This window comes from Myxine glutinosa, chromosome 10 (assembly GCF_964187855.1).
Source record: "Myxine glutinosa chromosome 10, kmMyxGlut1.1, whole genome shotgun sequence".
Classification (NCBI taxonomy): Eukaryota; Metazoa; Chordata; class Myxini; order Myxiniformes; family Myxinidae; genus Myxine; species Myxine glutinosa.
This window is the reverse complement of record NC_136270.1, coordinates 20,530,703-20,554,730: the sequence shown is the minus strand read 5'-3', so window position 1 is coordinate 20,554,730 and position 24,028 is coordinate 20,530,703. Positions and strand designations below refer to the sequence as shown.

General features: G+C 46.7%; 1 protein-coding gene across 3 annotated transcripts in view; it reads right to left on the bottom strand.

The window, feature by feature from the left end:
* The window catches only part of LOC137434379 (sodium/myo-inositol cotransporter 2), a 130,070-nt gene that overhangs the window by 91,214 nt on the left and 14,828 nt on the right, over positions 1-24,028 (bottom strand). For all 3 annotated transcript variants that reach the window (XR_013624683.1, XM_078785439.1, XM_078785440.1), the window contains exons 2-3: positions 9,531-9,700; positions 8,142-8,213 (exon numbers count right to left, since the gene is read on the bottom strand). Coding sequence is in view for 2 of the 3 variants with exons in the window: in XM_078785439.1 (XP_078641565.1) it covers positions 8,142-8,213; positions 9,531-9,695 (237 nt within the window). In the remaining variant the exon portion in view is untranslated. The remainder of the gene's footprint in view (positions 1-8,141; positions 8,214-9,530; positions 9,701-24,028) is intronic.

Below are 24,028 nucleotides of genomic sequence, written 5' to 3'. Positions count from 1 at the left end.
TTTAATTATTTGCGTTTAATCCAAGATGGCTGCCATACCACGTGACATCACAATCATCATAAAAACATTATGCATGGGTGTCGCTTTAGTCTCAATCGGGCATGTGGTTGCTGAGAAAAACTAGATTTAACCCGTACGGACGGACGGACAACCCAAAAACATAATGCCTCCGGCCACCTTTGGGAGTATATAATAAAATAATATGTGCCCGTGACAATATGACATAACCACCTATAGAGGCCATTTTTCCCCGCAAAGCGGGGGTTGGCCTTTTTCGGGAACCGTGGTTGTTGTTGTTTTGCGGTCCCCTTTTTGAAGCAATGTTTTACGGCCGGATGCCCTTCCTGACGCCAACCCTTTTTGCCGCCTTTAACGACAAACAGGGAATTACCAGTGAACTGGTACTCAATTAGCCGACCTCGGAAGGATGACAGGCGGAGTCAACCCTCCTGGCGTTAATTCAGCAATCGACCGGGATTCGAACCCAGGATCCATTGGATCCTAAGCCGGCACCCTAGCCGTTAGCCCAACACCAGGGATCGGCCACCTTCGGGAGTGGAGGCATAAAAAACGACTTGCTCTCATGATCTTCAAATAATGAAATAGAGGTATCGACATGTTTAATACTTCGTACTGTGTATTTGAAGGAAGCAGTTTTAACTACCCCCCTTCCCTCCCCCCTCCCAGTCATACGTTTAGCTCGTATGCTCCTACAGCGATTCCAGAGGCAGCACCAGTCCCTGCCAGGCCCATGAAATGCCCACTGCCAACATTGCTGGCAAAAAGCGATGCACCGACCTGTGGCACAAGAGACAAAAGCATTCCTTTCACATCGCATTTCCATTTATTGCCACCAATTTTAGGCTCATCAGCATGAGGTAATTGCACTTTACACATTATGAATGACCACATGTGAAAGCCTCATCTCTCTATGGGAATTTGCAAAATACTCATACATTCTTAAAACTTTGGTTTGTTTTTGTATTCCACACAATTGGAGCCATCAGGTATGTCACTAGGTAGGTTTTGCAAACATAAAGCCACCCCTCAGATACAATTAACTTTTCAATCAAAAAAATGTCTCCCACCAATAGTCAAACCACAATTGTGCAGAACATGGGACTTTTAAAACTATGTAATCCGCCCCAGAATGCTCGGCACACATGCACATAACCTCTTAGCAGCAATGTAGATTTTAAAGGTAAGTTTCAATGTATCATGCATGTGAGATAAGGATTGTTATCGCTAATGGCTCACAAAGCTTCTGAAAGAAGCTGAAAATACTTGGAAGTGCCTGAGAGAGAAAGAGGTGCACACAACAATTAAGAGTCGGATTACTTTCCCAGTTCACCCAAAGTACTGAGATGCTGCAACTACCCCTAATGCAAAATCCGGACGACATGAGCCGGTGAAAGGCCTGAAGGATCGTAGACGGGCACGTTACTCCAAACCCCTGACAAATCGCTACCAGCCAATGAACTTTGAACCTTGTGGGAATGCCTCCTGTGGCCATGGCAGGCTTAGTGATTTATGTAATAGACGTCTGCTATTGGAAAGACAGTCCTGTGCATTCATTGCCAACAGGGAAATGTCTACCAAATCTTCGACAAAGGACATCTTCGCTATGTGAAAATACACAAAGCTTGTGCCAGCTATTCACATGAGAGCTGGATCTACCAGGTATACTTCCCTGAGGAAGACACTATATCTGGTTTGGGTGTTTCTTGCAGCAATGGGGAGGTCATATCTGGAGCTTGTGAATGCCCAAGGTAAGCTTAAAATAAAAAAAATTTAAAATGATATTTACTATTAATGTTGGAGGGCAGTAGGGTGTTTACAAATACATTGTTTATTTGGCTCCAAGGCCACAAGATAAATGAAACTAGTTCGATTTTTTTTCATTTATTGCCAAGAGACGTAGTATGTCTGTATGCACGTTCTTTCTTGTTATCTCCATATGCAGGTTTCAGAATGTGGAACAAAGCCCTCCCAGGTCTCAAATTATCCACCTCTGTGCGTATGCACATATTATATATATATATCTATATATATATATATATCTATATATATATATATATATATATATATATCTATATCTATATCTATATATATATATATATATATATATATATCTATATATATATATATATATATATATATATATATATCTATAGATATATATCTATATATATATATCTATATATATATATATCTATATATATACAGTGGAACCTTGACTTACGAGTGCCCCAACTTACGAGTTTTTCGAGATACGAGCCGTCGCTCGGGCGGTTTATTGCTTTGAGATGCGAGCCGAGATCTGAGTTACGAGCTTTCGCCACCCGGTCACGTGGTTATCTTGCCGTGCAAGTACAGTATCTCTGCCGTATATCGCTGCATTTTTGTTTTCGCATGTTGGTTATTTTGAGTTTACGTCAGCCGCCACCAGGTGGGTTCTGGTCACGTGGTTATCTTGCCGTGCAAGTACAGTATCTCTGCCGTATATCGCTGCATTTTTGTTTTCGCATGTTGGTTATTTTGAGTTTACGCCAGCCGCCACCAGGTGGGTTCTGGTCACGTGGTTATCTTGCCGTGCAAGTACAGTATCTCTGCCGTATATCGCTGCATTTTTGTTTTCGCATTTTTGTTATTTTGGAAAATTTCTTAGTTTTAACCATGGGGCCTAAGAAAGTGAGTGCCAAGTGCAGTGCTGAGAAGAAGAAGAGGATGATGAGCTTGGCTATAAAACACGCAATCGTCGAACAACATGAGCGAGGTGTGCGTGTTGTCGACTTGGTGAGGCGGATGTGAAGGCAGCTGAAGATTTTATTATAACTTTTGCCGAACTGATAGAAGCCGAACGATACATCCCCCAGCAAATCTTCAACTGTGACGAGACAGGGCTCTTCTGGAAAAAGATTCCGAGGAGGACGTATATAACGGCAGAGGAGAAGAGCATGCCAGGCCACAACTTGTTCAGAGTGCCGGCGATAGCTCGCCTTCTCTTTGTGGAAAACACGGTACTGAGAAGAAGAAGAGGATGATGTGCTTGGATATAAAACACGCAATCGTCGAAAAACATGAGCGAGGTGTGCGTGTTGTCGACTTGGTGAGGCGGATGTGAAGGCAGCTGAAGATTTTATGATAACTTTTGCCGAACTGATAGAAGCCGAAGGATACATCCCCCAGCAAATCTTCAACTGTGACGAGACAGGGCTCTTCTGGAAAAAGATGCCGAGGAGGACGTATATAACGGCAGAGGAGAAGAGCATGCCAGGCCACAACTTGTTCAGAGTGCCGGCGATAGCTCGCCTTCTCTTTGTGGAAAACACGGTGAGATCCTTAACATCCAACAACTAATGGGACGCAAACGGGGCGCCCAGTTTAGCGGTACACACATTGATGAATCACCCTGCCTGTGATTCACCCATGACAGGTTATAGCTGGGTCGGGATTCAAACCCAGGCTGGACAGTTTAGACTTTAGAGTCAAGTGTGCGTACCTCCAGTCCAGGCCATCCTGCCAACTTGTATGCTGCATACAGGTGAAATATAAAGCGCGAGATATTTTTATATATACTGTATATTTAAAAAAAAATTGGTGTGGTTTTTGGCGGGCTGGAACGGATTAATAGCATTTCAATGCATTTTAATGGGGAAATTTGATTTGAGAAACGAGCAATTCGAGTTACGAGCTCGGTCACAGAACGAATTAAACTCGTAAGTCAAGGTTCCACTGTATATATCTATATATATATCTATATATATCTATATATATATATATATATATATATATATATATATATATATATATATATATATATATATATATATATATATATATATATATATATATATATATATATATCTATCTATATATATATATATATATATATATATATATATATATATATATATATCTATATATATCTATATATATATATATATATATATATATATCTATATACAGTGGGGAGAACAAGTATTTGATACACTGCCGATTTTGCAGGTTTTCCCACTTACAAAGCACGTCAAGGTCTGTAATTTTTATCATAGGTACACTTCAACTGTGGAAGACGGAATCTAAAACAAAAATCCTGAAAATCACATTGTATGATTTTTAAGTAATTAATTTGCATTTTATTGCATGAAATAAGTATTTGATACATCAGAAAAACAGAACTTAATATTTGGTACAGAAACCTTTGTTTGCAATTACAGAGATCAGACGTTTCCTGTAGTTCTTAACCAGGTTTGCACACACTGCAGCAGGGATTTTGGCCCACTCCTCCATACAGATCTTCACCAGATCCTTCAGGTTTCGGGGCTGTCGCTGCGCAACACAGACTTTCAGCTCCCTCCAAAGATTTTCTATTGGGTTCAGGTCTGGAGACTGGCTAGGCCACTCCAGGACCTTGAGATGCTTCGTACGGAGCCACTCCTTAGTTGCCCTGGCTGTGTGTTTCGGGTCGTTGTCATGCTGGAAGACCCAGCCACGCCCCATCTTCAATGCTCTTATTGAGGGAAGGAGATTGTTGGCCAAGATCTCGCGATACATGGCCCCATCCATCCTCCCCTCAATACGGTGCAGTCGTCCTGTCCCCTTTGCAGAAAAGCATCCCCAAAGAATGATGTTTCCACCTCCATGCTTCACGGTTGGGATGGTGTTCTTGGGGTTGTACTCATCCTTCTTCTTCCTCCAAACACGGCGAGTGGAGTTTAAACCAAAAAGCTCTATTTTGGTCTCATCAGACCACATGACCTTCTCCCATTCCTCCTCTGGATCATCCAGATGGTCATTGGCAAACTTCAGACGGGCCTGGACATGCGCTGGCTTGAGCAGAGGGACCTTGCGTGCGCTGCCGGATTTTAATCCATGACGGCGTAGTGTGTTACTTATGGTTTTCTTTGATACTGTGGTCCCAGCTCTCTTCAGGTCATTGACCAGGTCCTGCCGTGTAGTTCTGGGCTGATCCCTCACCTTTCTCATGATCATTGAGGCTCCACGAGGTGAGATCTTGCATGGAGCCCCAGACCGAGGGAGATTGACTGTCATCTTGAACTTCTTCCATTTTCTAATAATTGCGCCAACAGTTGTTGCCTTCTCACCAAGCTGCTTGCCTATTGTCCTGTAGCCCATCCCAGCCTTGTGCAAGTCTACAAATTTGTCCCTGATGTCCTTAGACAGCTCTCTGGTCTTGCCCATTGTGGAGAGGTTGGAGTCTGATTGATTGAGTGTGGACAGGTCTGGAGACGGCTTTGCGGTCGGTCTTTGCGGTCTTTGTGGTCGGAGACGGTCTGGAGACGTCTTTTATGCAGATAACGAGTTCAAACAGGTGCAGTTAATACAGGTAATGAGTGGAGAATGGGAGGGCTTCTTAAAGAAAAAACTAACAGGTCTGTGAGAGCCGGAATTCTTACTGGTTGGTAGGTGATCAAATACTTATTTCATGCAATAAAATGCAAATTAATTACTTAAAAATCATACAATGTGATTTTCAGGATTTTTGTTTTAGATTCCGTCTTCCACAGTTGAAGTGTACCTATGATAAAAATTACAGACCTTTACGTGCTTTGTAAGTGGGAAAACCTGCAAAATCGGCAGTGTATCAAATACTTGTTCTCCCCACTGTATATATCTATATATATATATCTATATATATATCTATATATATATCTATATATATATCTATATATATATATCTATATATATATCTATATATATATATCTATATATATATCTATATATATACTGTATATATATATATATATATATAAATATATATATAAATATATATATATATATATATATATATATATATATATATATATATATATATATATATATATATATATATATATAAATATATATATATATATACATATATATAAATATATATATATATATATATATATATATATATAAATAAATAAATATATATATATATATATATATATATATATATATATATATATATATATATATATATATATATATATATATATAAAACAGTTTTTGTGTGTGTGTGTGTGTAATGTTACCGATAGACTCCTAAACGGAGAGGCTTACGTGCTTGATATTTGACATAGACATGGCCATTGAGCGTGGGACGAACATGGCCGAACTCAAAATATTTGACGATCCATATTTTTTATTCATATTTACCTCAGCGCATTTCAGTGCACGGAATCAACGGAATCAGAGCAGGTGGGCGCTGATTCGCTCAGAGCGATCACGTGATGACGCTATGACGCTATGAACGCTATGACGCTATGAAAAAAAAAATCGCTATGACGCTATGAAACGCTATGACCGCTATGCCTATGACAAAAAAAATCGCTATGACGCTATGAAACGCTATGACGCTATGAACAAAAAATCGCAATGACGCTATGAAAAAAAAAAAAATCGCTCGCTTTGCCAAGGGGCTCGCTCCCCCCCCCCCCCCCCGTTCCCCTCCCCTCCCCCTCCCCTCCCCCACCCGGCAATGCCGAGTACTTCTGCTAGTATATATATATATACACGTGCAAGTTGCTCTTGGCTGCTATCTCCACACATAGGTGGGTTTCAGAAGATGGACCTTTCTGGTCTCCGAGTATCCACCTCCTGTGTGTGTGTGTGTGTGTGTGTGTGTGTGTGTGTGTGTGTGTGTGTGTGTGTTTTGTTTTTTAATCAACTACCGCCGCTCGATTCCATTAACAGGAAATGGTCGGAACTCGATACCTCTCATCCACAAATATTTATTGTATTTGCTCCATATCCATGACTCCCATTTGTATTCAGGAACAGAACAGTTATGGTTAACAATCTTGGAATTGCCACTCGTGTTTAAATGCTGAAAACTATGTTTAAAATAACGATTTAAATTACAGATTTCGCTCTAGCAAGAGTAGGTTAAGAGTAAGCCAGCAAGCACAAGCGTTGTTGAAAACGCACACAGCGCATGTGAGAAAGGCCTCATTAGCATTCATACATCATTTTGAAAGTCCTGTACTGGCAAATGATATTTTTGACCTTTTGGAGTGAGAAAAATTCCATTTGTACACACAAGACAACTGTCACACAATGCAGAAGTAAACCTAAATAAGATTTATTTTGAAAGGTAAATAAAGCAATTTAACTTCAACTACTCATTGGGGTGGGTTTAATGGACAAAATCTGTACTTGAAAAGCACAGTTTCGTGAGAGTGAGCAAGGGGGAACAGAACCAACACCAGCCAGTGGAGAAAGAAGCAAGTCTTTAACCGTTCGACCAAACAGCCAGCTCTCACCAAAGCCAATACGTGGTCAGAAATCATGGGAAATGGTAGAAGAGAGGATGGGAACAGAAAGAGGATGTGAAGGACGTCTGTTGCATTGTGCCATACGCACAACAAATGTTTTTTTTTTGTTTGTTTTGGACGAGGAGGAAATTACACAGGAATCTTAGTACTCCTTCGATAATGGATTATCGATTTGCATGACAGCATCATCCCTCAAATTACAGGGCCCCTTTTATCTCGAAAATAAAAACATTGCTGAATCTGGCTGTCAGATAAACCAAAGTGTGCAATTCTTCTGTCTAGTTAAACCTTGATCTTTTCTACCCACACTAATTCAAATCAGATCCACCTTGTTTGAAATTCCAACTTCTTTCCTGGAAGTCCTGGCAGTGTCCATATGTTTTATACCTCTCCCACCCCCCCCCCCCCCCTTCCCATGCCTCTCCCCCCCAAAGCCCTCTCCCTCCCACAGATCTCTCGATGTCCCTGCTCTCAGATGTTGTGTTTGTGTTCCTCCCCCTTTCACCCCATCTTGTCTACCTCTCCCCATGTTATATGTTTTATGTGTCGGTTTGTCTTTCTGTGTGATTAATGTTAGCTCTTTCACGAGCCTCGATCTTGTATACAACAAAAAAAAAGAAAAAAAAAAAGGAAATCGGGAAATACTGCACAATTAATGCTGCCAAGGAAACATTCCCAGGCCACCATGCGTCAAGATGCATTCCACTGGGAAAAGAAACCTAATAAACTATCCAAACTAGATAAGCAAATTGAGGGGGGGGGGACAGTCAGCATTTATTAAAAAATAATAAAAAGATAGCTGTTCACACAAGATGATATTCGCACATCACTTTACATTACTTCAATCCACAATCTTACCGGCCACCAAACCATGTCCTTCCCAGCCAAAAAGTAACCTTCGACAGTGTCACGTTTAGTGCGCCACATTGACTGAAAAGAGAAGGGGTGGGGGTTGAGGAAGAAGACCTCTCACAACAATCCAAAGTTTGTTAAACATTCACTTGCACCTTTACGAACACCGATGTTTCCAACCGATACAATCAATGTCAATTTCTAATGGAATGCATCTTGTAAAGCTGCAAAAGACAAAAGACCTGGGTCCTCTGACATCCGTGGGCATTAAAGGATCCTTGGGCTGGTTTTACGGATTAATACGCAAGACAATCAGCCCAACACACAGTCACTGGAGAGGTGGGGCTATCCCAAGGACAAGACAATTGCATCTGGCAATTGCCTCAAAACCATTTTGTACATCCTCACATAAGTTATCATGTTGCTTTTTTTGAAAATGTTGGAGAGATCATACACCTATGAGGGTTGCCACTCTTTGGGCGGTATTTTCAATGCCAGTGAAGCAAAATCCTTACAAGCCTCAAACGTTGGATCCCTTAAAATGCAAAACCATCACATTCCCCATTAACAATGTCTTTTAATCTCAAGGAGAACTGACAGCTTCAATTTCATTATTCTTTCATGACCCGATTGTGTTCATGATAGAACGAGGTAACCACTTGTCCTCCCCTCCAAATAAAGCCTTATCAGATTGTGGATTCGTAAAGGTGAAAGTGAATTTCTGCAGTGATCCATTTTGTTTGCACCTTAACGCAGCAAGGAAGTGTGGGTTGTGTTTCTTGGGAATGGAAGCTACAGATAAGACTTAAACATCTGGCCAAAAGCGAAGCCATCAAGCAAAGTCAAAATTTTCTAGGTTTCTGACATGGTTTCTCTGGAAACCTCAATAGTCACCATGCCAGTTGGCTGGCAGTCAGTCTTTAAACTACAGTCTACGGTATTGCGGTCAAGGCATTCTGCCTTTGGTCTTTTGTTACTTGCATCTCCAAATGGCAGGCATTCTTTGTTCAATTTAGCCATGTGAAACTCTCCCTTCAGCCTGTCCTGCTCCTTCTCTGGGGACACTTATATAAGCAGTCTGGTGTTGGCTTAACGATTACAGTGGCATGCTTGAGAGCCGAGGATCTTGAGTTTGAGCCCCTGTCGTGCCGTTGAAATAACACCAGGTGGGTTGACTCAGCCTATCATCCTTCTGTGGTCAGCAAAACGAGTACTGGTAGCAAGTGCGCAGCATCAGCGGCACAGCCATGCTTCCAGAAAATAATGCAACCAGCAGTCACATATTGCAGACAAAACAACATTATAGACTCTACTCTTTCACATTTACTGTATTATACCCCCCACTGTATTATACAATGTAAAGAAATGAAATGTAAATAAATGCAGCATGCTCACCCATAGTCCGACAAGAAGCACAACGATGAAATAGACAACAAGTACAGATATGTCAGATACTGTCATACGATGAACACGCTCTGAAACAGGAATTGTTGGTCCTGAATTTGACATTTCATATGTTGCCATTGTTGAAGTATCCAATTGCACTGTTGTTGCATCCATGTTGCCTAATAAATAAATAAATAAATAAAGAAGAAAGTCAAACAAGAAATGAAAACAATGACCAAATTTGCAGTAAAAATTAAGACAAGACCTATTTGGTTACAAATGCAACCGTGGGAATACAAAATAAATATGCAAACAAGTACAGGTACATTGAAAGTACACTGCCCCCATGCCAAATAAATAGCATATCCTCCAGCGCGCGACATTGCCGGCGTGCAGCACAAAGACAGTATTGGGAGGGAGAGATGTAAAATAATGGATACATACACTACCGGTCAACAGTTTTAGAACACCTCAATTTTTCCAGTTTTTATTGAAATTTACGCAGTTTAATGTCTCAATGTACTCTGAAATTAAGCATAGAACAAATAAACAATTGGAGATAAAAAAGAAATCATGGAATCATTTTGTTTAACAAAATTTAATTTAAATTTTTGACTCAGCAAAGTAGCCACCTTTTGCAGATATAACCGCCGAACACACTCGTGGCACTCTTTCTACAATGGAAATCAAATATTGTTTGGGAAGTTCTTCCCAACACTGTTGCAGAAGTTCCCACAAATGTGTTGCACTTGTAGGTTGCTTTGATTTCACCCTTCTGTCTAGTTCATCCCAAACCAGCTCGATCGGGTTTAAGTCTGGAGACTGTGTTGGCCATTCCATGATTGGAAGCCTACCGTCTTGTTCTTTTCCTCAAAGGTAGTTTTGACATAGCCTGGAGGTGTGTTTAGGGTCATTATCTTGCTGTAGGATGAACCCCCTGACCAACTCGGCGTACACCAGAGGGTATTGCATGGCGCTGCAAAATGCTGTGGTAGTCCTTTTGATTCAGGGTGCCAGTCACTCTGTGCAAGTCGCCAACTCTGGATCCAGCAAAAGAGCCCCAAGACCATCACGCTTCGTCCTCCATGTTTGACAGTTGGTGTCACACACTGAGGAACCATCCTTTCGCCTACTCGACGGTGTACCGGCGTTGCCCATGCGTGGTGAACCAAACTGTGTGATGTCTTCAGTAGATTATCCAAATATTTCAAATTTTGATTCATCGGTCCATAAGACCTTCTTCCAGTCTTCAGTAGTCCACTGGCGGTGCTTCATGGCCCAGGCAAGCCTCTTTTTCTTATTTTGCCATCTTGGCAATGGCTTTCTTACTACCACTCGACCTGTTAAACCTGCAGCTCGAAGTCTTCTCTTCACAGTTGAAACTGAGACTTGCTTACTTCGACCAGTGTTAAGCTGTGCTTGAAGCTGTTGTCCTGTGAGCCACCTATCACGCAAGCTGTTGAGTCTCAGAAACTTGTTTTCTGATTCTGTTGTGGCTTTGGGTCTGCCAGACCTCTTCCAGTCCGAGTTTCTTCGTGCGGTTTGGGACAGGAAACGTAGATTGTAAAACGGAAATTTAAAATAAAATTAAAATGGGAGGTTGATGTGGAGCAGCCATGGAGGGAGTTGGTCCCCAGGCTGTGGAATGTGGACCAGGAGAGGTCATTGGGGATGGCCTCGGGGGAAATTTTCCCCTTTGTAAATTTTGGTATACCAGGCAGCTGGGGGGCTGAGCTGGCGAGATTTGGACATGGGGTCCAGCCATGGGTGGCATGGTACGACCTGGGCCCCACGGGGGGTCTGGTGGAGTGTGGCGTCCCTTGTCCGTCGGGGCACCACCCGAGCGTGTGGCTCGGGTCGACAGGGTCACCGGACCCTGGTGGGGGTTAAGACCTCCAGGGGTCCGAGGTGGTTTCTCAAGCCTGGGATGGCATTTATTGAGGACCACTAGGGGGAGGTGTTGTGGGTCGCGCTTTGGTGGTGGCATCACGGACGGCCAACTTGGGCCTGATGTGGTGACCACCTGGGCATGCGGCCTGACACCCTCTCCCTGAGACTAGGACAGCCAGCATGTGGTGACCTGACATGCCGTGCTGGTCTATGGACGCGGGTCAATCTGCATGGACAGGGACGGACATAGCCTGCCGGACAACCATTGGGGCATCTGTGGAACATGATGGTGAGAATGATCTTCCACAGATGTTCTGTTATGATTTATGGACTCTCGGTTTGGGAAGGGAGCCATGGGGTTGATGAATAGGGAAGTTGTAACGTGCCGAGCATATGGGCCATGCTCGGCTGGCATGTGTATGGCAAAGCATCTTTCTTTGGTGAGTTTAGTAAAATGTGAAAAATGTTTGGCGTGGGTAATCAGAGGGTTAGATGTAAATTTAAGGGTGAATTTTGAAATGTCATGGTGGATACTGATGGCAATGTCACCATTATTGATCCAGGTGTGCGAGACCAAAGTGTTGGAGGCTGTGATAAAATTGACAGGGTAGCAGGACACAGACTTCAACTGGTTGCGGGGGCGACTGTGCTGATATTTGGGACACGGGATCATGGGGATGGAGTTGGGGGTCTGAGGGTCAACGTGGTGCTATGCGTATCCGAGGTGTGTGGACCATTTCTTCTGGGTGGGTCTCCTGGTGGAGCATGGCTGTCGACTGGACCTTGGTGTGGTCAAGTGTGGGTGAGCACTGGGGGCTGCGGTTCTGTGGACTGGGGGACGAGGGCAGCGTAGGTGACGTGAGGGGAATGCCACGCACTGCGACCGTCTCCCCCAGGGCCGAGGATGTGCGTGCGGTAGTGGTTGTTGGCAGCAGGTGCTCACCACATTGGCCAGCTGGGGCTGGTGCAGCTGTGTTCCTCGCAGGGGTGCCGAAGGATGGATGGTGGGTCGCACCCTTATGGACACTCATGGGCCATGTTGGCGTTTTGACTGCTCACCTTGTCCCGATGACCCTTGCACGGTAGAGGTGCGGAGCTGTCGTAGCCACAGGTAGTTGTTTAGAACAGTTCACCGTTGGATGCGGACCCACATACCTGCCAGTGTAGTGGGGAGAAAAGAGAGATTTGGAAGAATTTGGTAGGCCCAATTATAAATTTTGGGATTTTGAAGGGTGGACGGTACTTTGGACCTGACCAACCGGAAGTTACCTGTATATCAAGGTCGAGGTAAGGCCTTGATGTTTACTGTCCCAGGCTTCAGGACTTGCTATGCAAATTGGGGACATGTAATTTGGAGTTGGGAGGCGGGTGCGAGTGATGACATGGTCGGTGAGGGGGATGGAATGGGAGCCGCAGAGTCTTGTGGGTGGCGTTTGTATTAGTGTTGTGGTTATGTGTTTTTATGTGGTTGTGGAGAATGGAAAAACGGATGAGTGATGTTTATGGAGTTTTGACATGTGCTCTTGGAAATATGTGGTTAAATGTGAATGGGGATTTCACAAAGGCAGGCCATGGCAACTTTTGTAACATCTTTTTGGTACCATCTTCTCTGAATTGTGTTGAGAATTGAATGGCAGCGGGGGAGGAAGTGTGTTTTGGGATCTTGTGGTTGGGGAAGGTGTGTGTCCGCAGGTACAGATCAGGCTCTGAGGAGCGATGCCTGCGGCCCCCCTCTGCGGCAATTACCCCTGGCAGCCAGTGGTATCTGGAAATTGGAGCTCGTCGGTGGAGGGTCTGTTTGGGCGCCGTGGGGTAAAGGAGACCCCCGGCGACCCGTGGAGCTGTGCGGAAGCAGGAGGCAATGGAGCCTGGTGTGTGGAGACCCTCACCGGCGGGATAACGGCGTAAAAGGCTGTTGGGCTGTCACGGGGCCAATAGGTAAAAGGGGGGTGGGGGGGCAATGAACTTGTTAGTCGGTTGACTTGTTTTGGGACTGCGGGCACCACAGCCTAAAGCGCCCTCACCATCTTAGTTGTGCGGTGCCTCCCCGCTGCCGAGTAGAAATGACATGCACACATGTACGACATCAATGCCATGGTCCTGCAGGGGGGTGTATTAAGTACGTGCTTGTAATGATTTTGTGTGTGATGACCTATGGAATGAGTATGCGTGGATAAGGGGTTTGTGTTGAATGAATGTGGGCGAAATCCACCGAGCCATGTCACTCACCTGTAACATCTGGACAGGGCCTGCGGAAATTTAAGGGTGCATTTGGATGGCCCCACAGGTAAGGTTGTGTCTTGTGGCATCCACCGGGGGGGGGGGGGGGGGGTATGTAGAAATGTAGACCGGGGTATGTAGAAATGTTCGTAGAATTTCTGTAAGTTTAAGTTTTGTGGTTAAGTTAGTTTTTGCGTGTTGTTTGTTTTCTCCCTCCACAGGAACAACGAATGAGATCATTGTACATATTTGCATGATTGTTAAGGGGATTAGCTTGTTAAGGAGGCTGGTAAGTAGCTCCGGCTCACTTCCCACAGCCCGCCTGCTTTATTTCGTAGGTAAATTAAGTGTGAGACAGTAAGTGATAAGACTGGAATGGTAGCGCCTGCAGTGACCCTAGCAGGAGCTATGGTTCCAAGGGGGGGGGGGGGGGGGGGGAGGGGGGGCTGTGTTATGTCGGTTGGGTCGAGCAATATCTAGAGTCAGGTAGATCTGAATAGGTAAGTATTCGACTGTCGCGATAGGGAATCTGCCCTGTAATAAGTTCCATGTATAGTCCGGTTTGTTGGGTAAGAGTATACCTGTGAACATACCAGGATGTTCGAGAGTTAGATAGTGTAGGGATTAAGATAAACCCTTGTGTGTCAAACCTGGTGATCAAACCTTTGTCCCTTGTGGCAACGCACACCTGTAGACACTTAGATAGGCTCTTTATTGCACACAGTAATTAAATTCCCTTCCCAGACAAGGACTTTGGAAGAAAACGGGCAGTGGGCCAGTTCAGGGCACCGCTGCATGGGCCGCAGCCGGCTACACCTCCAGCTGGCCTGGAACAGCCTCGTGGCAAGGCCGTGGGCCACGCGAGGGAGGACGGTTGGCTGGGCAGGGAGGGGAGGGGGGGGGGTCGAGCAGTACCGGTCAGAGGGCGCGCTGAGGCCGACGTCACAGGCCAGGCCATAAAAGGGCGCGCTGCACGACATTTTCAGCAGCTTTTTTTTTTTTTTTTTTTTTGTATACAAGATCGAGGCTCGTGAAAGAGCTAACATTAATCACACAAAAAGACAAACCGACACACAAAACACAAAAAACAAGGGGAGCGGCAGACAAGATGGGGAGAGAGGGGGAAGGACACAAAAGAGAGGGGGAAGAGGGGGAAGGACACAAACACAACATTTGAGAGCAGGGACATCGGGAGGACTTGGGGGGAGGTGGGAGAGGAATAAAACATATGAACACTGCAAGGACTCTGGGGTGAATTACCAGGGGTAGAAAAGATCAAGGTTTTCGATGGGGGAAGATAAGAGATGGTTGTGAACAGCTGTTTTAAAGACCTGGAGGGAGGAGTGGGATTGAAGGGAGTGGGGGAGTTTGTTCCAGAGGTGGGAGAAAAGGGGAATGAAAGAGTGAAGGTGAGCAGAGAGCCTAGACTTTGGCAGTTTAACCATAAGAGGGTTGCAGGCAGATCTTGTGCGACCTGGAGGAATATTGGGGGGACAGAGCACAGAGAGAGCTGGGGGAGCAAGGCCGGAGAGGAGTCGGTAGAAGACAGAAAGACCACCCACCTGCCTGCGGTGAGTGAGTGAAAGGCCCTCGGTGTTGACTACATCGCAGGAGATTCCAATGATTCTGAAAGCTTTGGCCTCAACAGCGTGAAGCCGAGCAAGGTGTGAGGCAGGAGCACCAGCCCAGAGGGGGGAACAGTATTCCATTGAGCTGCGGATGAAAGCCTTGTATGTGGTGAGGAGCTCAGGTGTGCCAAGGAAGGACTTCGCACGACGGAGGATGCCCAGTCGGCGACTGGCTTTGGAGGCCAGCTTGGAAATGTGGTTTTCCCAAGAAAGATCATGGCAGATAGTGAGACCCAAAAGCTTGAGCGACAGAACTTCTTGGAGAGGATTGTTGAGAAAGTAGATGGGAGGGTTGTCCAGTCGGTCCTTTCGGAGAGACATTGTAAGAGTGTGAGATTTGTCAGGATTGAAAGACATGTTCCACTTGTTTGACCAGTCTGTGATTTTGTCCAGGTCTGCAGAGAGTGAGGAGGCTGCAGACTGCCGATCTGAGGGATGAGGAATGGAGCGACAGAGAGTCGAGTCGTCAGCAAAGAGATAGAGAGGATTTTCAAGAGCTCTCTCGGGTTTTGATAGCATGCACTCGCAATTGCTCTCCGTTGGCCCTCTCTCCCCTTTTTGCCATTCTTCTTCGTTCTTCGTTCTGAGTTCGTGCTGGAGATCGCGTTCTTCGTGGTGCTTGGAGCGGTGCTCGGTGCTTGGAGCGGTGCTGTGAACGGGCGGGACCTCGTGTGCGAACGGAGAGGGCGTTGGCTCGGGGCCTTGCGAAGTGTGCGAGGCGGACGGAGGGTTTTCTCCGCACCGGAGTTTGGAGCATCATTGGACGATACACTGCAAGACGACGGACAGATAAGACCGCACACCACATCACCATTACACGATGTTTCTTTTGTTCATTCATTCCTGTGTCCTGTTGTTGAGTCTAGTGTGTGGGATCCCAATTTAGGAATTAGATTTATCGTCGCGTTTTCCTGTCCCGATCCTTATAACAATACACCCTTTTATTATTTCTCATTCCCTTCAACTCTGGTGTCCGTTTGAGTTCGTCCCCCTTCCACAGTTACGCCCCCGCTTCTTCCTCTTCCCGCGTTTGATAGCACAATCCGTATTGTTCGTCGCCTTCGTTAAAGCCGTCTGGTCTTCCGTTCTGGTCTTCCCTGGTATTAACCGGAGGGATTTGCGCGACAATATATATATATTGTTGCGGTTTTGAGTTTTGGTAACAGTGAGTATAGTGTAAAGTAGTGTAAAGTCAGGTAGAGGGCTTAGGTAAATCGTTTGGATATTGACACCTGTGGTGCAGGTAGTGGCAAGTAGTGCCTTGGAGGGTGCATGAGTCAGTGACATGGCTGGGCGTGTGGCTTAATTGGTGCGTATGGTTATTGGGGCACTCCGCCACTGGTAGTTTGTCGGCCAGGTGAGGCCGCAGGTAGGCTCTGGGAGCCAGTTAGAGTAGTTGTGAGTTGAGTGGGGCCCGAGGATCCAAAGGAAGGACCCGGGTTGCCCAATGCCAAGGTGGGCATCAGGGGGTAAAGTGCCAGGAGGGGCCTTCCCCAGTTTAGGTAGTCGCAGGAGCAGGTAAGCTCGGGTGGCGACTTCAGTGGCGGAGGTGCGCAGGTAGTTGGACCTGCTAGTGGAGCCACACGACCCAGCCCCGAAATTGGGCAAGGGCACAGTGAGAAAAATTTGGGAGTGAGACCCAAATTCGGATGGCATCACAGAGTGGGCAATGGGAATTCGGTTTTTAGAACCACATAGTTTAAAGAGGCCGATTGGCAGTGTACGACCCCGGGTAGTATAAAAGTAAATATCAGTAGTGTAGTTAGGAGATGAGAGAAATCCCTTCGCGCCATCCACAGCCATGCACCGAGGAGGACGAAGCTCCACACCAAGGCCAAGTGAACTATTTGAGTAAGTGTAAGACGCATCATGACGTAATGGGACATTGTGTTTGTTCCATTCCTTTCTTCCTGGGAGGGATTGGGAGACGAATTTGGATTAGAGGGGGATATGGGAGACAAGACGTAGAGACGAATTTGTATATACAAAAAGGGCTAGGGTCGTGTAAGCCGACGTTGGGGGTACGAACGGTTAGGGACGAGCCTGCTCCGCTCGCTCCTCCGCGCCCCTCACGCTGCATTACCTTGTGTTTTTGTGTACCTTTGTGCCCTTTCCGCTTTGCTGGTCGTGCTTTGTCTCTCCCCCCACCCCAGGACCATTTTGGAGGTGGAACTGTGCAGCACCATCGACCTGTACAGCATCACTGCTGCACTTTGCTACATCTGTGCAGCCGAATTGCGAAGCACTTTGTTGCCGTATCCTTTTCATTTGTTGTAACTTTGCTGCACATGTGCAGCACTTGGCTGCCACAAACACTTTGCTGCACCACACACATTATGGACCACAGGTTTTGTGGCCTTGCACCTCTGCTGTGCAGTACCTTGCTACAAATTCACCTTGCATCTTCGGACCACTTGTTTTGAGTGGCATGAATGTCACACAGTTGGACCACATGATTGGCCCTGCTTGGCAATGAAATAAAACGAATTCTTTGTGTATTTTTATTATGGTGTGCTAGTGACAAGAAGATTTGGAAGTTTATTTAGCCCTGCAGAGCAGGAATGGCCTGTATGCCGGTCCGGGGGCTTGCCGGTTTGATATATGCACACAGAAGATGCAAGAAGCAAGCAGCAAATATGACTTTTATGAGTGTTTGTGATTTTGCTGTGCTTTCTCTCCCCTCCAATCTTCTTTCCAAAAAGGACTGGTCCTGGGTCATAGAACTGTAAATAAGGTTAGGTTTTGTGCTTGTATATAAAAATGCTGCCTACCAGCTATATGTTTAGTTTGACAAATTCCGGATTCGGTTAATTGTGGGCGTGATTCTGTTAGAGTAGCTACTCAACGCAATAGGTGGGACATATTTAGTGTTTTAAAACTGTCGCATACACGGGTTAGAGTAAATGTTAGGGGGAACCACATCTATATGTCACATGCAAAAGTAAACGTTAATTTCCAGATCTTTCTCAAAACCGGTCGTTCCAATTTTTGTAGGTTCGACTCGGGGACGAGTCTGACGAGGGAGAGGGGTGGTGTTGCGGTTTTGAGTTTTGGTAACAGTTAGTATAATAAAGGTTAAATTTCCCCCTCAATTTTTGCGTCGGGTCGAGTAATGAGAATAGGTCCTTTCATCGCTTCCATTTGTCCTGTGCCGCCTCCATCGCCTTACGTCTCTTAGGGCTGCCTTTGACTTTTTGGCGCGAATTAACACGAGGCCGGCTAGGAGGGTCGGGGCGGGACCGAATGAGGGCGGCAGAGAAGCTGACGGTAAGCGCGAGCCACCAATCAGGGCTCACAGGGTGTGGCGGCAGCACTGCATCACAGGGCGTGGTTGGAAGGTTCGAGAGGGTTCGAGAAGGTTCGGGGCGTACCGATATAACCCGTCGCGTAAAGCCCCCAGGAGGACTGATGAGAAGGTTTCGCGAGCAGTTGGATGAAGAGAGCAGTACGAGGACTGAGCTGGCATTGAGTGGCGAAAGACGCGCATGAACCAGGATACGCGCTCTTATGAAAGTAACGCTCGGTTGAGCTTGAAGCCGAGCCGCGTATAGTGCATTGAGTTACGCGAGTGATAACGTGCAGTGTAACCGCCAGCCGCGCTGAGAGATGCATACGTTTTCCTTCCTGCCTCATCGGGTGCCTTTTGTTCGGGAGACGCGCTAGGAGGATCCTTCCACCGCCTGCTTGCCTTCTTCGCGGGACGTGCTGGGACCGTGGAGAGCCGGACGGAGCCGTTCCTGGACGACCACGTCGGCGCGTTTGGCCTGAACATCAACCTGCCTGCAATTCCGTGTGAGTGTGACGGGCCCGAATCTGGGAGTTAAGAATAAGACTGTTTAAGTGCTGCTCTGTGTCTCTGCGTCTACCGATCATTGTACATACGTGTGGGAATAATAATTAAACCTGTGTTCTTCCTTCCATTCGATCGTTCTCGTGTTTTCCTCATTGACTTAGCGTGGTACGAGTAGAATCGCTCGAATCGGGGTCCAATAATTAACGGTGACTGCACGGACCACGTGGTACGCAATCTGCTCGGTGTACCCCAAATTTACACGTGGCTCGTGCGAGGCTTGTTTCCCCGCTCCCGTGGCGGCGCAGGGATTTAGGTACGAGCGAGGATTGTCCCGAAACCCTACCTTGCGTTTGTCCGAAAGAGGCGTTTCAAGTCTCTCGGTTCCACCAAGCCCAGAAAGAAAAAGGGGCTTAATCCCCCCTTGGTAAGGGTAAGAAGGGCGGCGGAGAACCGTAACTATATATAAATATATATAAATTATATGTATATATATATTGTTGCGGATATGGGATTTGCATCCATCCATATCCGCTTGTAAATATTCCCCTATTTCCTCAATACTTCCCAACTATCCCCAATCCCCCATTCCCTAGTCCCATTTTCTGTAAACAACACTGTAGACCCGACCTCCCCCTATTTCCCCCATTAAATGTCGTGCCCAGGTTCACCGCATCTCATGTAAGACAACTATAGGACATCTTGCTAGTTATTCTTAGTCTATGTCAGTTAAGGATTCAATTCCATTAATTCTGACCCTTCGTTGAACCAGAATGTGATTGTATGGCACCGTTAGGAAGATTAGGACCTCCCAATACCTCCCCGCAGCTCTTCCTCACAGTTCAACAACAACAACAACAACAACGAGCGCAGGAAGTGCGCGTCCTCACTCCGGCTTGGTTGGTAGGGGGTGTTGGGAGGGCACCAGGCCTTCCCAACGAGCCACCATCAAACATGTGCTCGACGGGGTTACCAAATAGGGGCTCCCTGTCAGCTCCTCGTCAAGGGCGGAGCCCGGTAACCCCCGCACCCAATGGAAGCGGCGGACCGGCCCCAGTGGGGCGGAACCAACCAGCCGAGGGCGTGTCACTCCCGGCTGAGCATGCGCAGTGAGGGGGAGGTGACGTCAGATGCGCGCTGAGCTTGGAGAAAGAAAGACGTCCCCTCCGAGCGCTGTGACACCTCCCCGCATCTTCTGGACCGTGCTTTATCCTGTCCCCGAGCCAAGGTGCACCTTGTGCTATCGACCTACCTGTCCCTTCCTGCCATCAATCCCTGTGTAAGTCTGCCTTGTTCCGTTTGTCTGTGGTCTGTCTGGGATAAGATAAGACGGTAATTAAGTGCCCATCTCTTCTGTGTCTTTACCTCACTGCCTTGTAATCTACCCCTTTTCTCCACCACTGTAATTATACCCTCCTCCGGAGGTCTTGAGAACTGTACCCCTTGCGTCGTTTCCTCTTTCCCAGTCGTCGTGTCCTTTCTATCATTGATTTGGCATAGCGCGATTTGGCCAACGTCTGGGTGAATCGGGTGAGTTGGGGAAGAATCGGGGGAACTGTTCGGTCGCGGTAATACCAACCGCTCGGTAAATAACATCTTTAACCGCGTCCGCAACAATATACACACATTATATCTGTCTATCTATATATATATATATATATATATATATATATATATATATATATATATATATATATATATATATATATATATATATTGTTGCGGATCTCAACGTCGGCCTTTCCCCTTACCAAGGGGGGATTAGTCCCCTTGTCTTTTATCTAGCCGACGCGATCCGGGGCTATGACGTTCCTTCCGGTCAGCGTTGAATAGGGTGGTAGGCCGAATTATTCCTATTACCTAATTACCAACGCCTCCCGGGAAGCAAGGAAATAACCCCGCCCAAACCACGGTTTTAGTGGAAACGCCGAGCGATAGCGAGCCGTGATCCGAGCCGTTAACAAGAACTAACCCGATTTGAGCGGTTCCGAATCGTGCCGCGCTTACCCAAAGGAGGAAAAGACTGATACGGTCGAATCAGGAAAAACAGGAAGGACAGATTGGTTTATTATAATTTGTACAGGAAGGAAGAGAAGTACACACAGAGAAGCTTATACAGTCTTAACTTATCCCTTGACAAACGGGCCCGCACACACACACAGACACACTCACACGGGGATGTAGATGGTCAGGGTTGATGGTTCAGGGATGATGGCGTCCAGGCAGCTCACTCCGGTCCCCGACTCGTACCGTGCAGCAGATGGTCAGGCGGCAGCGGCCGGGAACTCTCCTCGTGTCGTTTGCGCCGGACAATTACAGGGCGGAATGCGGGCGAAAGATAGGCTGGCGGTTACTGGTGACCACGGTCGCGTATGTAATAAATGCACTCGCGGCTCAGCCACGTATGTAATAATCGGCAGCCCGAACGCGCCGCCCAATGCGTTTTCCTCACGAGGCCTCTCTATGCAGTTCTCTTGCAAAGCGCGTATATTCCTTCTGGCCAGTCCTTTTCAACGAGTGCAGTTGCATCAGTCCTGTGGAAGGGCTTTGCGTGTGCGTTTATATAGCGCCGCCCAGCGAACCCTCTGGAATTAGCCAGCCGCGCTCTACCACGCCCCTCACGCCATTACACCCGAGCCCTGGTTGGTTGTTGGCTCTTACCGGCTCCGCCCTTGACGTGCTGCTTGACGTGGCCACACCCCGACCTCGCACTCCTCCACCTTTTCCAAGCCTACCTCATGGCATTTGGCTGGTTTGAGCATCCTAATGCAAGGTGTAATAGCAAAAATGGGGCGCAGACTGGATGCTGCCCAACGAGGTAGATTTGGAGGGTGGGCCACAAAATTAATGGGACCTAAGCTTATTTATTTCTTTACACAACGCAGATATCACTATTGGAAATGGCCTTATTCTCACATATACTATGACATAACTAATGTTCTCAGGTGGCCTACGTGTTGCATGTGGCCTAACTATGGGGGCAAACCTTTAACAATCATATATGTACATTCTCAGAACCGCAACACTGCAGCCCTCCTTCGCCAGGCTCGTCCCCGAGCCGAACCCACACACCAGTGAGCCCGACCGGTTCTGATGCAAGGGTCAGGACTACTTTTTAATTAGTGTGACACTTAGGTGTGGTTTCCCTCTACATTTAACCTAACACCCTGTGTGTGACAGTTTTAGACACTAGATATGTCCCACCTACTGCGTTGTGTACTAACTAACAGACTCACGCCCACAATTAACCGAATTACGGAAAGAATTCCCAAACTAAACATAAAGCCGGTGGGGAGCATGTTATTTACAAGACTACAACCCAGGACCTGTTCTTTTTGTGGGAGAGAATAGAAATTTTGAAGAAATTTGGAGGAGAGAAACACAGAATGCACTGCACCAATACACCATACACCGATATGCACAAAAATGAAAAAAATGCACAAAAAGCACCAAAATGCCCAGAAATGTACCATCACCAAACTGCACAATCACATTTCAAAAATGCACAATCATCACATTTCAACCATTATCGATGATGTCTTGTGCTTGCTTGGCTGCTGGGCCGTTGTATCTTGGCTGCATCTTCTTCTTCGGTGTGCCGCAATAACTTGGAGATCTTCTTTTCCTGGCACACCGGAATAATAAAAAGTGCACAAACCGTGTCCGCTTTTTATTTCGGCCAGCAGGGCCAACTTAGGTGGTCCGACTGCATGGCATCGAGGCCACTTAAAAACACAGTGGTCCGCAGGAGCAAGATAACGCTTGCAGCAATTGTCTGCTCAAGCAAAGATGCCAGGCCACAGAACGTGTGGTCCATTTGGTGTACCGGTGCAGACAACAGGCAGCAGGGTGCAGTGCAAAGGTGCAGCCGCACAGCTCAAGGTACCTGCACACTCCCCTCAACAAAAGATAATGGGTCCTTGGGTGGGGAGGAAAGACAAAGCAGAGGTTAGCTGGGGAAAGGGCGCAAGGGTACACGTCATCACAAGGTAATGGGACATGAGGAGCACGGGAGAGCGAGCGGAGAAAGCTCGTCCCTAGCCGTTCGTCACCCCCCCCCCCCCCCCCCATGTCAATCTACCCTACCCTTGCCCTTCCCCGGATTTACACTTTACAAATTCCGTCGCTACGTCTTGTCTTTTCCATCCCCTCTAGTTCCAAATTCGTCATCCCTTCCCTCCCAAGAAGGAAGAGATGGAATACACACAATGTCTCACCCACGTCATGATGCGTCTTTCATTCCAAATCAACTGCAAAGCCCGGTGTGGAGTCCTGTCACCTTGGTGAGTGGATGCGGATGGTGCGAAGAGATTTCATCCTAACTATTCTTCTAATAACATTAACACAGTTAAACTACCCGGGGTCTTGCCCTGCCAATCCATTGGCCATCATTACACTATGTGGTTCTAAAAACCAATTCCCATTGACCATCCTGTGGTGCTCTTCCAATTTGGGGTCTCACTCCCCCAATTTTTCTATCTGTGCCCATGCACAATTTTGGGGCTGGGTCGTGTGGCTCTACCAGCAGGTCCTACTTACCTGCGCACCTCCGCCACTGGAGTCGCCACCCGAGCTTGCCTAGCTCCTGCGACTACCCTACACTGGGGAAGGCCCTCCTGGCTCTCTCACCCCTCTAATGCCCTCTCTGGCATTGGGCTACCCGGGTCCTTCCTTTGGATCCTCAGGCCCCGCTGAACACTACTCTGACCCTAACTGGCTCCCAGAGCCTACCTGCGGCCTCACCTGGCCGACAGACTACCAGTGGCGGAGTGCCCCAATAACCATACTTACCAATTAAGCCCACACGCCCAGCCATTCCACTCACTCATGCACCCCTCAAAGCAACAACGTGCTACTCCCCGCACCACAGATGTCAATATCCAAACAATTTACCTACTCCCTCTACCTAACTTTAAACTACGCTCCCCGTGTATTCGTGAAGGGGTCCATCTTCCCCCATCCACTCCTTCGCACCATGC